The 15,336-nt window shown below is 40.4% G+C and overlaps 1 protein-coding gene and 1 long non-coding RNA gene across 2 annotated transcripts; both read left to right on the forward strand.

Moving 5' to 3' along the window:
• Positions 1–4,695: 4,695 nt before the first annotated feature.
• On the forward strand, positions 4,696–5,833 carry LOC142400997 (uncharacterized). Its single transcript, XM_075486231.1, has 3 exons — positions 4,696–5,078; positions 5,284–5,452; positions 5,542–5,833. The coding sequence occupies exons 1-3, from the start codon at positions 4,700–4,702 to the stop codon at positions 5,666–5,668; spliced, it is 675 nt and encodes a 224-aa protein (XP_075342346.1). The 5' UTR covers positions 4,696–4,699; the 3' UTR covers positions 5,669–5,833.
• Positions 5,834–6,394: 561 nt separating this feature from the next.
• On the forward strand, positions 6,395–7,541 carry LOC142400584 (uncharacterized). The gene is made up of 3 exons (XR_012772942.1): positions 6,395–6,476; positions 7,206–7,244; positions 7,464–7,541. It is a non-coding gene; the product is annotated as an uncharacterized LOC142400584 (long non-coding RNA).
• Positions 7,542–15,336: the final 7,795 nt, after the last annotated feature.

Here is a 15,336-nt window from a genome sequence, read left to right on the forward strand (position 1 = left end):
GAATGGCATATTCGCCGACTGGTGAGACCTTGCTAAATGTTGTTGAGCTTTATGTTAAGGTGGCGTTTGCGTTTATTATGATTCGCAGTTGGGAGAGGGGCTTTTTCCTTGCTCGTTCCCCCCATGCTTTCCAGTCTCATACCCACTAGAAGTGTTCCCTCTGAATGTGTAGTAGGTTGTGTGAGGTAGAAATAGATTTTATTGTTGTGGAGTTATTCAATCTGTCCGACATTTGCTTAATTTTTATTTTGTTTGGAGTAAAGTTTTTTTTTTTGCTCAGATTTTCGTTATCAGAGTGCTGCTATGAAAAAGTGCAAAATGGCTACATTGGCTAGATGCTAGTTTCTGTGCATGCGGTTGGGGGAGGGGAGGGGTTCCGTTAAATTTGAGGCAAAGAAAAAAAAAAATGATTGCATTGCTGTGAAGTTTGTATTGCATTTTCCCAAATTTTGCATTGTCTTTTTTTAGTTTGGGGGAGTGAATTGTACTTTCCCCCCTCAGTTAAATTTGAGCCAGTAAATGATTGCATTGCTGTGCAGTTACTATTGCATCTTCCCAAATATTACATCACTTTTTATTTCGTTTGGAGAGCCAATTGTACGTTTTCCCCCCTCAGATTTGAGGCTATATGTAGCCTATATGAGTATATGGGCTGTAATATATAATATGAGAATAGCCATGCTGCTTCCAGCAAATAGCAACTAAGACAAGGTGAATAAATAGTTCAGATAGGCTAATGTTGTTTTCATTGATGACTTCACTATGTCCTATTCATGTTGCATTTGTGGTTTGTCTCTTGAGTCATTGAAGGCGTATGTTTTGCATTGCCAACTGCATCGCAATGAACCCCGTACAGTTTTCAAATGTGTTGAAGTTGGTTGTAAGCGTGCGTTTGCCAAGTATGTTGCCTTAAAGGCTCACTACTATCGCCATCATACTGGCACATCAGTGTCTTCACAAGGCTTCACTGTGGAATCCTTGAAATGCACAGTTTCACTTTGTGAGTGCCAGTGTGATGGCGTGAAAGGGTTGGTTGCACATTTAAAGGAGCACATAGATGGGGGATGTCCAGTGAACTGCCCTGTGGCAGGATGTAAAATGGTGTTCACTGTGAAATCTACCTTCACTGCCCATATGTCTAGAAGGCACAGGGATTGCCCTGTCAATGTCATCAACAGCTCATGTGGCAGCGATAGGTCAAGATGTTTTGTTGACTCCTGTCCCTCCACAAGCACCACTGTAACTACAGAGCAACCAGGCTGTCTGTCGGATAATGAAGACATTGAACACGGTGGTTTTGAGGATCTTTATCTCAGAAATGTGTGTCTGTTCTACGCTAAGTTACAAGGGCAATATTTAGTTCCAACCTCAACTATCCAGATCATAGTGGAAGAGATGCAGAATATTCACGAGTTGGGGCAGACACATACATTGAGCAGGCTAAATGTACTTCTGCAAACACTGGTATCAGACGAAGTCAGAGGAAAAGTATGTGATGCTGTGAAAGAATCAGACTTGTTCTCAGCTTGCCACACTGGCCCACTGAGAACAGCCTACTCTAGGACTAAGTGTTTTAGAGAAATGTTTAACTTTGTGGAGCCCAAGCAACTGTTTTTGGGCAGAGACGAAAACAGAGAGAAGAGATTTGCCTACTATGTTCCAATCTTGGAGACACTTAAGAATATGCTCAAATCAGGGTTTTGGAAGGGACTCATGTCAGAAAATCCTCCAGAAAATCCTCCAGACATTCTCAGTGATTGCTGTGATGGCAAGGTGTTTAAATCGAACACTTTCTTTCAGGATCTTCCAGCTTGTCTTAAGTTGGTTTTGTACCAAGACGGCTTTGAGGTTGTGAACCCTTTGGGAGCAGCTAAAAGAAAACACAAACTTCTGGCTGTGTATTTCTCCCTACTAAATGTGCCTCCCCATATGCGATCAACAGTTGACCACATGCAGCTGGTGCTACTCTGTAGGGAAAAAGATTTTACAGTATTTGGCCATTCCAAAGTTTTCTCTGAGTTGGTATCTGACTTGAAAATGTTAGAGGAGAGTGGGATAACAGCTGATGAATCTGTTCTGAAAGGAACTCTCTACTGCATTGTTGGAGACAATCTTGGCTCGCATTGCATTGGAGGATTCACTGAAAACTTTAGCACATCACAACATTTTTGCAGATACTGTCTAATGTCTCGTTCTGAATTTCAGACTGACTGCACTTTGTCTGGTGTGCTACGAACGCCTGAAAATTATTCGTCTGCAGTGGACCAGATTCAGATGACTGGTAACGTGGAAGTGCAAGGGATAAAATTCAGGTCAGTTTTCAATTCTTTGCAACACTATAATGTGTGTCTTCCTGGCTTGCCTCCTTGTCTTGGACATGATGTCTTTGAGGGTGTCCTCTCCTATGATGTGGCACTGTATGTGAAGTACTTTGTGAAAAAAAGAAAATGGTTCACATACCCTCAATTGAACAGGCGGATTAAACAGTTCCAATTCAAAAACACAGATGCCTCCTCCAAGCCATGTGAAGTCAATCCTAAAACGCAGAAACTGTCTGGTCATGCCATACAGAATTGGAACTTTTTGAGATTTTTGCCTCTGCTCATTGGAGACCGAGTTCAAGATCCACAGGACGATGTATGGCAATTGACCCTACAATTGAAGGACATAGTTGACTTCACATGTGCTCAGAGCATCTCAAAATCGCAGATTGCTTACCTTGATGCTCTAATTCAGGAATACATGGACTCTCGGGAGACACTATTTCCTGATTCCAAATTGAGACCCAAACATCACTACTTACGCCACTATCCAGGATTGATGCTAAATTTTGGCCCATTGATTAAGGTCTGGGCTATGCGCTTTGAAAGTAAGCATAGCTACTTCAAAAGATGTGCAAGACAATTGAAAAATTTTAAAAACCTGCCTCTCACCCTTTCAAACCAACATCAGTTGTTACAGGCTTACCTTACAGCTGGATCTGTTGGTCCTCAAGATTTGCAAATGAAGGACTGTTCGCCATTTTGTTCAGAGCTTTACACTGAACAAATTAACAGTGCAGTGGTGCAGTTTGGTTTCACAGAGACAAATGCTAAGATCACAGCAGACGTTCAGTACAAAGGGATAACTTACAAGAGGGGTCAATTTGTTGCCACTAGGAATGATGATTTGTTTCAATTTGGTGAACTCATTCAGGTCATAGTGAAGGATGACACTTCTGTTCATTTTCTATTGAGGCTATATGCCACAGAATTTTTACCACATTACCACATGTACTCTGTGAGAAACCAAAGTGAAAAATTGCAATGCTTTCACATTAATGACCTTCTTGATGCTTGGCCATTGTCATCCTACATAAAAGATGGACACCAGATTGTCCCATTGAAGCACAGCATATTGTCAGTATAAATGTGAAACAGAAATTGTATTGATGTACCAATCAGAACTGATTCAAATAACCGGATGATGGTCAATGTTCTTGCCATTTTTACCAAATGTAAAACCCAGCTTCTGTCATATTTTTGCTGTTTCATGAAAAAAAAGCTCATGCCCATGCCAAAAAAGCATACATGGTTTTGCTAGAGCACTTGGATACAGTTTTGATTTCGTTAAAAGCAAATGCAAGATGCTTGTTTGCATAGAATTGTGAATGTAACACAGTCCAAATTGTTTTTGTTTGTTATAGAAATGGCAGAATCCCAGACTGAAATAATCAGAAGGACCATTACTACAGTATTTCCAGATTACTCTGAAGACATTCTAAGTTCAGTGATGGATGCTCTCAAAGCGGTGGGTGTAGAGACTTTGGATGACCTCCACTATGTCACTGAAGCTGATTTGTTGCCCACACTAAAACCAATTCAAGCCAGGAGACTTGTTACCTGGGCTAGAAATGGTAAGAATTAAATCTAACTTTTCTGACCATTGACTTCACAAAACCAGCATCATTTTGTGTTGAAAAGTGGACAAATGTTTTCCTTGTCTAATTACAGAGTCTGTCACATCACCATTGTCCTCAGTGTGTGCATCTCCGATTAACGTGGTGTCTTGCACCCCATCGCCCACTTCCTCTGTGACATCGCCCACTTCCTCTTTGTCCTCATCATGTAACACACCATCCTCTTCAGTCAACTGGATTGAGAAGTTTGAAATTCCTTGGGCTAAACTCTCTGAAGAGCTCATGCAATGTCTGGAAAGACAGAAAAGGCCTTCTCCAAAACTTAGACGTGAAATGATCAGGGTTGTCGTAGCAGCTGTAATTAAGGTGTGCAACAGTCCTACCAAAAAGAACATGACACAGATTGCTAAGAGAATGGTGGCAAAGTACACAAAGTCTCTCCAAGATGTTATTGATGGTGATGTTGTTGGTTCTGGATATGACTCGATTGCCAAGCAGCTACAGACTCGTGTGGAGAACGTAAAAAGACCAGACACACCAAAAATTAAAAGACGTAAACAAGACACCGAGGAAGAAGACACAGATGAAGTCACACCAAGCCAACGAGCAACTGTGCAGGACACCTACGGGTGTGTGAAGTGGGATCCAAAGTTTATGCCGATGACTGAAACTGTGGAGAGTCAGAAGATGAAGAAGGAACAAATGAAGAAGATACACGAGGACATGGATTACAATGCAGAGGAGATCAAAGCGTTGGTTGTGGCAACTTACTTCTCCCAAAGAGCAGACATCAACAAAGGGATGACCTTAAAGCATCTTTGCCAAGAGTGGCCTTTTCTGTTTAAAGAGCCTGGCATGGCTGCACACTTTGAAGAATTGACTGGTCTCAGTCTCATCGGCACCTTCATTGGAAATGTGGAAAGAAAGGGCAGGCGTCTTCTGGAATTCCTCAGAAATGTAATTGCCCCAAAAAACAAAAAGGTCCAGGATGTGCTGATGAAGTGCCATGCTGCAAAAGGGCCATCAGGTAGTTGCACAGAGATCATTGAGATGATTATCCTTCTGATGACCCATTTCGCTGAGAAGGACGAAAACCTTTTCCATTTCGTTGATGACACTTGTCTGGCCCCGGAGATTGACCGAGAGAAGCTTCCACCAAACCCCTGCATCATTGTGTGTGGTAAGTTTGCCTAAACTCTCAAAGAGTACTGTACTGAAATGACTGGGGGGGGGGGGGGGGGGGGGGGTGTAATGTGTCTCTAATGTGTGCCAAATATGGAGGTTGTTCATAATCATGTTGGAGGCATTACAGGTTTCTTAATGTGAACCACATTAACTCTTTTGTTATTGGCTGTTTGTTTTGTTCTTTGTGTCTGTCGTTTTAGGGTCCTCGTGTTTTGCAGCCCAGACATTCATGTTGTCCATTGATCAGGAGGTAGTCAATGACCACATCACCACCTTCATGATGGCTGTCTGCTTGATGTTTGGGAGCTACTATGTTTTCAACATCCACTACCCAGTGGAGCTCCGCTCCACTCTTGAGTTTCTACAGAGGTAAGTTTGTCATTTTATATCGTAACAATAGGTGGTCACACTCTAGTTAGGTAAAGTTAGGTAAAACCTACACATTTGTTTTACTTAAGGTGCTTCTTCGCCATAAACCCAGAACGGGGAACCAAGGTGGAGTGGAGAAAGCAGAAAAAGGTGCTCCCTGTCAACCCCAGAGTTCTGACCCTGATTTCAGACCTGGCAGACTACGAGTGGAAATAGTCTCAAACAGCTGCCCTAGGCATTTCTTTGAAACGTGTTAACGTTTTGTTAAAGTTAAAGTTTTTGTTGATGATAAATATTGTTGAAATCTGTTAACGAGTTCAGAATGAAGGTGTAATGTTGAAAACATGGTAGCTCCCAAATATCACAGAGAATTCTAACATTGATACTGGCAGAGAGAGAGTACATCTTAGGCGAAGGAAAACATTCTAGGATGGTTGCAAAATGTGCGAGCGTGTGAGTGTGTGTGTGTGCGAGTGTGTGAGTGTGTGTGTGAGTGTGTGTGCGCATGCGTGCATGTACTTTATGTTCCTGATATTCCTAGAATGCCTATGCCTAGAATACTCTAGTGATCTATCTATGATTTTTATTTTTTTATTTTTTATTAGCTCTCAAAGTTGCAAACTTTTGTTTTAGAAATGGAAATAAATATTTTACTGCCAAATGTAAGGTGATTGAGTTTTGTCAAGCAAACTTTTGTTTTAGAAATGGAAATAAATATTTTACTGCCAAATGTAAGGTGATTGAGTTTTGTCTCACATACAGTAATTAAATTAAGACACAATGGTTGTTGTCACGGAGTGCATGATGAGTGCAGGTACGTAGAAGTTATTTAAAATGTTTAAAATAGTAATACGTATAACAACCATATACAGTGCTAATGTAATTATATTTGTGCATTTTCTGCCACTGAGAGAGTTTAACAGTGAACCAGCATGTATATTCAGGCGTGGGACTGCAACCAGAGATGATCAACTGGCCCTTCTGGTCGACTGGATGCATTCAGGATGCATTCCTTTGGATACAGGTAAGATATTGATACTACTCCTCAGATCATCAATATCATTAACACACTGCCTGAGTAGTGATTACAGTTTTTTTTTTTGTCAATCATTAACAAATTTGTTTTAGTGCAGTGTGGTAATATGTTGTATGTCTTAACATTTTCTGCAAAATGCTCCTCTGCATATACTCTAATGCTGTTGTAACTACAAGCTAAAAACAATGCAAACAACTTGAAACAAATCACTTTATCAGTGCACAAATGTTGGCATTTTAAAGATGCTTGTTGATCCCATCTTGGAGAACTTCCTATCTATGTGAGATGCGCCAGACTAAGCTGTGTCCATGAACTTGGTACAACAGCCTGGCTGTCATCTGTGTGGCGGTGCAAAATTTGGTTTGTTACATCAAGAGCAACCAAATACAGTATCTACAAAATACGATATGGCTTTACATGACTATATTGGCCCTCAATATATAAACTTAATAAAATACTAATGGATGAACAATGTTTGGCTCCCAGTCTATGATTAAGATTGTTCAAAAGGTAGCCATGGTATTGAGACACATGAAAATGATCGGTTATGATCTCATCATATTCACTATAGTCTTTTGATTTGACCAGCTTTTCATTGTCTTCAGCTTAATTTGTAAATTCTAATGCCTGTCAAAATTGTATTTTGCCTCCATCTTCCCACTGTCTGTCTTTGTACAAGACCTCATTCCTTAACAATCTCCTACCTTGTTTTAACAGGACAAGAGCACACAGGAGGCCTCCAGGCCCACCATGTTGGTAAGATATTTATTTTTCATTTCATTAAGACAATGCAATTGTCAACTAGAGGTTGCTAGATAAATCCAGAGTTGGCTAGCATATGAGCAGAATTTTGTGAACGAACGGTTTAAAATAAAATGTATGGTTTTATGAGAACAGTCAGTTTTAATGTAATTCTTGTCTAGTCTTTGTGATGTTAACCAGTACATGTTCATGTTCCTATATGTACTACCAAAGATCAGCACAAGTGAAGACCACTAAGAAGGATTGAGTACCCTCTGCCAGCGATGCTCAAAGGAAGGCCCAGGCTAAAAAGCTGCTGTCAAAGGTATTGTAAAAACGTTCTTTGCAGTTTGCGTTTCAGGTTCCACCACAGCAATGGGGTTTAACTGATGGACTATGCACCCACTGAAGTGGTGGAAATTTCATGTAACAAATCAATTGTATCATTTATTCTATCGATACTCATGACTTATAATGTTGTCTTCGTTCTCACAGCTCTGTGCTTGCACTGATGCTCCTGGTTCACACAGTGGAACCAGCAGAGGTTGAAGCAGCATACCTTCTTCGTTCAACACTCCTTAAAGCCAGGTTGGATTATTGATGACCAGTACTGCCCCCTTTTTGACTTTGCATGCCACAGAAAGGCAACGCCTTTGACCCCTTTGGATGGTTTGTGGACTTTGGGGAATGTTCTATACCGAAAGACTGTTGAAATCTTTGGACTTTTGCCAGATTTTCCATGTGTTAAGTAATTTCAATCATATTGTTTAACGAGAACAAGAAAATTTAGTAAAAAATACTTAGAATGACAAACAACTGATGGGGGCACAGAGTTGTAAATTATAGGAATAAACAATTTTATGGGAAACACGGTTATTTGTGTGGTTTATTGTGAATTAAATATTTATTGGGGTTAAGTTTCAAGTTGAGTGTTAAAAACAATGTGTTTGAAACAAAGGGTAACAGTGACCTCAACATTCATTCTGCCAAAGTTAAATTCTGGCAACTCAGCTGCCAGATTTTCACCGTTAAAATTTACAGAGAAATTCTGGCAACTCAGCTGCCAGATTTTCACCGTTAAAATAACGGACGTCCTTTCACCGTAAAATTTACAGAGAAATTCTGGCAACTCAGCTGCCAGATTTTCACCGTTAAAATAACGGACGTCCTTTCACCGTAAAATTTACAGAGAAATTCTGCCCACTCAGCTGCCAGATTTTCACCGTTAAAATAACGGACGTCCTTTCACCGTAAAATTTACAGAGAAATTCTGGCAACTCAGCTGCCAGATTTTCACCGTTAAATTTACGGAGAAATTCTGGCAACTCGGCTGCCAGATTTTCACCGTCAAATTAACGGATTATTATTTACAGTGTATGATGAATGCTTAGTGGATGAATGAACATTCCAAAAACATTTCCGAACTCTGTGACCCATTCTGCGCAAGGTTTTTGCCACAGGACTTCCCGAAGGAGGAGACGAGGACAGGGACAGGACAAAAGTCCCTGCCAAGGCAAGATTTAACTAGGGACATGAAATAAAGTAATTTACAAACCATACCACTGGCAGACACAAGGAAAACGTGAATCATAAACACTGAGGAGAGTGATAACAAGTGAGGAGCAGGTGTTGGAAACCGAGGACCTGATGAGAAACAGGAGAGGAAGTAAAAGCAACAGAAATCAACACAGACAGGAATTACTCAAATAAAACAGGAAGCAAGAAGACAGAAAAAAAAATAACGGTACAAAATATTACATGAAAACTACGGACACTTTTCAACTTCCCTCTCTGTTGTGAATGGTTACAGTTAGGATAACAGGTAAACAGCTAGCTTTATGTTACAAATGCATGGTAAGGGCTTACATATTTTACTATGAATTGTTTGCTCCTGACATGTCATGTGGATGCTGCCCTACATAAAATAGAAACCATGATATGCAGTCATTTCAGTTTAAAGCCTTGGACTGTGACACTACCAGCTTTTGGAAATATGCCTGTTACACATGTTGTTGTGAGATTGGGATGAATCTTCAACATGTTGAAGGGAGAATTTTGGTTTGTTGGTTTCATAAATCTTAAAATATTTAACCCTTAAAAACTTTTAAACAGTTTTTATCAGGGTGAATAAAGGGCTTGTAAATGTGCAAATTTCAACAAACACAGTACAGCTGCTGCTTTGAATTGCTCTTTGGCAGTCAATGATGTGTCTCTCTGAAGGGAGATTGAAAATGACTCCCAGTGCCACCATGAGTTGCTGTGGTTTCAGGCTCAGAGCCCACATTCTGACACAGGACCTCATCAAGTTCATTTTTTCAAAGATAGACTTATTATTACCTTCCCACAATAAATTGCTGTAGAGGGCTGGGGAAATGCTGCTCCCTTTTTCTGTAACAGTGGCATCTCAGATATCATTAGGCAGGCACAGAGCAGGGGGACAGCAGATCAATGGATTCCGCCACAAAAGCATTAGTACACTCCGTGTATGATCAGTTTACTGAACAACAACCTGCCCCTGCGTCTCTTACTGGAAACAATTGATGCCTTGTTGCAGTGAAATTAATCCCCTGACTTCATAACGACAATCAGATTTCCAATTGGCACGACCCAACATAATTCTATGGATGACTGAAAATGAGCAACATATTCGGAATCGAGGCAGAATGAAGACACAGGCAACACTGCCCCTCTAATATCAAACACTGCTTTGCCAGATCTCTAAATTTGTCTCAGCGCTTGAATGAGATTATTTTATGTTTGCTACTGTCCACAGACAGTTCACATCCAGAGAGAAACACATTCCACAGCATTATGCTGCTTTCAGACAATACTGTGACGTGTGAAATTACAATGTGTCAGGATCATGAGGATTTTCTGAACAGATATTTATTTCTGTGCAGTCCAAATATTATGAAAATGATTTGTACTCAAAATAGACACCTTTATATAATAATCCATAGGGTCTATACTCAAACATCTGTAGAGAGAAATTTTAAGTTGGTGCAGCTGACTAAAGTATTTATCTAATTAAATTTGATAATATTCCAACAACAATGACTGGAGATACAGTGAGCTCTTTGTCGTTCTTTCTTTTTTTCTGAAAACCACTTTGGAGGCCATATGCAAACTTTCTCTTTATGCAAACTGAACATTGTATAGGACAGGGCTTTTTTGTCTCTTTTCTCTGACACACTTTGTTCATTTTATGCCTGCTCATTAACCAAAATATTGGAACAAATTAGGGAATTGTGTCTGTGATTCAATAATGTGAATACTGGCGGAGATATTTTGTAAATTTGATCGAAATAGAATTTGGATAAATGAGACTGACATGCCAGCCAAGCTTAAAACTGTCCGGTTCCAGTCACAGCCGAGCAGTCGGGTCATCTGTAAACAGGACCTGGTGGCAGTTTCTAAACTACAGCATGCGATCAGATTAATGCACATAGTTTCAAAAGAATTCATTTAATCCCTTGGTGAAATAAAGTGTGACTGACAGCCAAGAAGCCAGTAACGTGACAGTTGTGTTGTTCGGTAGAACAAAGAGAACATGGTTATCTATTTTTTTGCTGTGCTATGTGCAACAGAAGCAGCCATGGCTGCAAGCACACAGCACAGCTGTGCAGCTTTTGGGGAAAACATGGATGCAGTTTTTGACTTGTCTGTTGAGACCTTTCTCTTTTGCCTAAACAAAAAATCGTGTTGAAGCGTGTGTTGACACCAAGGCAACCTGCTAAATGGTGTTAATCAAGTTGACCACTGCTTTAAAACGAATGTATGTTATCAGTACTTTGGATTTATATCTCTTACCAAGTAATGGTATTATTAAAGTGACAAACATGTATTTGTGAAGTGTTGTCATGTTACTAACTGAAAGTGGTAACCCAGAAGTAAACAAACAGTCATCATATCTCAGGGTAACACTTATGTATCACTGTTGAAAGCACAAGCACCCTCCTTCCTCCCCAAAGGGACTTCGTGGCATGTTTTAGGAACTTTTTGAAAATAACGTTTGCTCTGATATGAAAGCGCTCATGAGTCGCATTATCCTGCTGCCTGCGTGGGCGGTCGTTTAGAGGACACCCCATGAGTTGTATTTGTAGTGGTGTATAACCAAAAGACTTATTTGGGCATGTTAATTGGAGGACTTGTTGGTCTTTTCTGTATATATTTATAGATGTGAAAATGATCTTTGCATAGAGATAATACAACATTGTTTATTTCCAATTTTGCTTAACATTAACAAAAGATGTCTGAGAATCAATGTTAGAAAATATGTGGCTTAAATCCAAAGCTACATTATTAAGACATGATCCATCCATCCATTTTCTATACCTGCTTAATCCAGTTTGGGTTTGCAGGGGGGCTGGAGACTATTCCAGCTGTCAGTAGGTGAGAGGCAGAGTACACGCTGGACAGGTCGCCAGTCCATCACAGGGCCACACAGAGACAAACGAGAGACACAACCATGAACGCTCACACTCACTCCAAGGGGCAATTTAGAGTCACCAATTAACCTAACATGCATGTTTTTTGGGAGGAAGCCGGAGTACCCAGAGAGAATCCACACATACACGGGGAGAACATGCAAACTCCACACAGAAAGATCCCAGCTGGGATTTGAACCAGGAATCCTCTTGCTGTGAAGTAATGGTTCTAACCACCACACCACCAGGCAGCCCCATTAAAGGGGAACTCCGGGGCATTTGAAGCGCAATCCCATTGCTAGAGGTTGTCAAATACTGACAGTAGGACACAGACTGGTGCAAATCAGCGCTCCCTGTGCGGTGATTGCGCTGTTTGCGCAGCCTGTCATGCTAGCCAAATACGTGGTGGCCAAAGGGCAAGTGCTAAACCTTCCACGTAAAACAACAACTTGCACACTGCAGAAACGTCACACCACTTTATAAACCATCCGACAATAAAGTCACAAGCCTTACCATCAAAACCATATGCATGGTTCTCACATTACTGGCATGGGGACGTTACAAAACAACTTTATAAACAGCATGTCACTTACCGGTTGTCGGTATGCTCGCGGATGTGAAAGCCCAAAAGAGTCAATGGACGATACTCCCATATACAAAACAATTATCCTCTCTAGAAAAACTGCGTTCAAGTATTTAAAACATTACAACAATATTACTGGGCATGTATTGTTGTAATGTTTTAAATTAAAGTAATGTAAGAACCATGCATATGGTTTTGATGGTAAGGCTTGTGACTTTATTGTCGGATGGTTTATAAAGTGGTGTGACGTTTCTGCAGTGTGCAAGCTGTTGTTTTACGTGGAAGGTTTAGCACTTGCCCTTTGTCCACAACGTATTTGGCTAGCATGACAGGCTGCGCAAACAGCACAATCGCCGCACAGGGAGCGCTGATTTGCACCTGTCTGTGTCCTACTGTCAGTATTTGACAACCTCTAGCAATGGGATTGCGCTTCAAATGCCCCGGAGTTCCCCTTTAAGACATGATGTGTGAACAAATCAGGAATATTGAGGACATACGTAAAGGATTGTTTTGCAACAAATTTTAGTTTTGACAATTTATTCATTACTTAAATGTGTGCGCGCGATCGGTTTCCTGTTTTGAAGTATCGGAGCAAGCTGTGTAAATACACTGCGCTGTGCAGACAATGGCTTTTTAATTGTTATTGTCACTTGTCACAACACTGTGTTGCTGTTGTGCTGAACTGAAATTTCATTGAATTATAAGAAGGACTACATGGATAAAGTTGGCAATTAAATATGATTGACAACAGTATTAAAGAAGAACACTTAATGTATTTTCATATATCATGTCATTATTATCATGAGTATAACTATAATTTCAATGAATGCTTGTTGAAAGCCAAAGAATTAAATTTTCAAAATGGCCTTAACAGTCCAGTGATGCAGGTCACCCTCAAACTTGAAAGTCACATCATCTGTAGGGGACAATAAATATTTCAGAAGTTGCATCAGTTAATTGACATGGTCACAATGAGAGAAGCCTGCAGTCTGAATTAAAGATGTACTCTGTACAAATGCTGTGGCTGCATTAGATTAGCCACAACCTGTAATCTGTCACTTAGCTGCAGCATGCCTTGCTGTTTGAAGTGATGTAAACTGCTGCTGTCCGGGCACAGAGCTGGGGAGTGTAATGGGGATCATTGATCCACTGGTCTTTAGCTGATTGAGTTAGATAATTAAAAAGCCTCTTGTATCAGTTCCATTAGGGATTGTTTGTGTTGCTTTTTTCTTGATACTGTTCCTGAACAGCAAAACTTGGAGCTCCAGAGAGCTGCTTGAAAACAAATGGTTTCCTCGGCCCATTCTTTTTTTTTTTCTTTTCTACAAATCCAGTTTTATTATGAGATCACTGCTTGGATCAAACTTGTAGCTGACAGTTCTAACCCAAATTACATGAAGAAGTTAGTTTTTTTTTTCATCTTATCATTTTTTTTTTTTACAATGCCTATGACACGTGAGGGACTGGAAAACATGACCATGAACATTGGAATATTAAGAAGCTAGTGTGATGTCCTGGATCACAGAGATCCCTCCAAACAGGATCTGGAGTGACTGTGCTGTCCTGAAGCGTGCACGCTGCGGTCTGCTTTGTACCTCCTCCAACAGGCCAACTGTCCTCTGCTGTCACTGGAAGCCGCGCCGGGCCTCCTCGGCAATGGCTGTGGTGTCTGCAGCAAAGCTGAAAATAGCCGTCTGAGCTCATTAGCAGATTAGGTGTTGCAATGAATCTGTGTGGTTAAAGCTCCGAAGCCTGATATTGTTCCTCCAGGATGGCAATTACAGCTGATTGACGTGTTGGCACATGGAGACGGAGGGGTGGAGCTCGCAGCTTGTGCCTGTGGAGCTCCTCCACATGAAGGGCAAAATAATCTTCTCTGCATCACGCGTTATTTTAACAGCATCTGTGTTACTGGCATCAAATGAGAAATGTGCAGTCGTGAGAAATGCTGTGTTTTACTTTGTGCAGACAGAAATGACAACTGTCACAGTGATGCTTTATAAATAAGATGTCATGCAAAACAAATCATAGTCTGCAGATTTTAGATCTTTAGTTTGATCTGTGAACAGTCACAGATCATTTTCTTTGTCTACTTAACCTGGACTCAGGAGCACCAGCAAAACAAAGTGGTGACACACCATTTCAGCCAGTTCTCCTGCTTTGCTGCTTTAGGGTGCCATGCTCACACTTGGAAGTCCCATCATGACTGAATTCAAATAAGATTTTCCTTTTTAAATGGATGGTGATTCTGAAAGACAGCCCCCCTGCTCCTTCATATGAAAGGGGATCACTGCGAGTTGCTGGTGACTGACTGTCCCCTCATCTTTTAAATCATACTGTGGTTCTTTTATCTGCAAATTTTGAAAAAAATACTAAATTTCTTCTCTGAGTTGGATGCCAGCTGTGGTAAGAGAATATTTTATTCTTTGCGGAATGCAACAACTGTCAAGTGGCATAGCGGTCTCTGATCATTTCTTTTTCAAATGGGTGGAATCAGAAAATGTATGTTATCAGCTATGCACAGCCATAAACTTTGTATGATGTGCATGCTTTAAGATTGAGGCTCAGAGCATCAGAGGAGCAGACTGGGGATCTGTTTATGAAAACACTGAAGCAAAAGTATGTAACTCTAAATACGCTAATGTCAGACCTCCAAAGAAATGACAGTGGATGTCTCTGTCATCCACCATGTCTTAGTGAGTTTCAGTCCCTGTGCACAGCATAGGAAAGTCAGGTTTTAAAGTTTCACGGAACTAAAAGACAGGCTGTTTTGATCACAAATGTGAACATCTTCTACTAGTACAACAATCATTGCTAATTCTCTGACTATAAATGTCAGCATTTAGACCAAAAGACAAAGGATTTACAAGTTTGGAAAGCGTCTAAATACTGCACATTATGGAAAATTTTTTCCAAAAAATAATTAAAACAGAAATGTCAGACAAGTAATACAACATTCCTGAGGCAAGAAATATTGACAAATGGGTAAAAAAAATTCGGCTTCTGTTAGCAAGTATTGACCAAACTCTGCCATTTTTAAAGAGTTATGGAAGGTTGAAAAAAAATTCAGGCGCACGCTTGCAATTGATAGCACTGT

The sequence above is a fragment of the Odontesthes bonariensis genome, chromosome 15, assembly GCF_027942865.1.
Source record: "Odontesthes bonariensis isolate fOdoBon6 chromosome 15, fOdoBon6.hap1, whole genome shotgun sequence".
NCBI lineage: Eukaryota > Metazoa > Chordata > Actinopteri > Atheriniformes > Atherinopsidae > Odontesthes > Odontesthes bonariensis.

Excerpts from the sequence above, each read along its gene's own strand:
- LOC142400997 (XM_075486231.1), top strand. The coding sequence starts at position 4,700 with ATGACCTTAAAGCATCTTTGCCAAGAGTGGCCTTTTCTGTTTAAAGAG. Across the intron at positions 5,079-5,283 it reads CCCCTGCATCATTGTGTGTG|GGTCCTCGTGTTTTGCAGCC; the intron begins GTAAGTTTGCCT and ends CTGTCGTTTTAG. Across the intron at positions 5,453-5,541 it reads ACTCTTGAGTTTCTACAGAG|GTGCTTCTTCGCCATAAACC; the intron begins GTAAGTTTGTCA and ends GTTTTACTTAAG.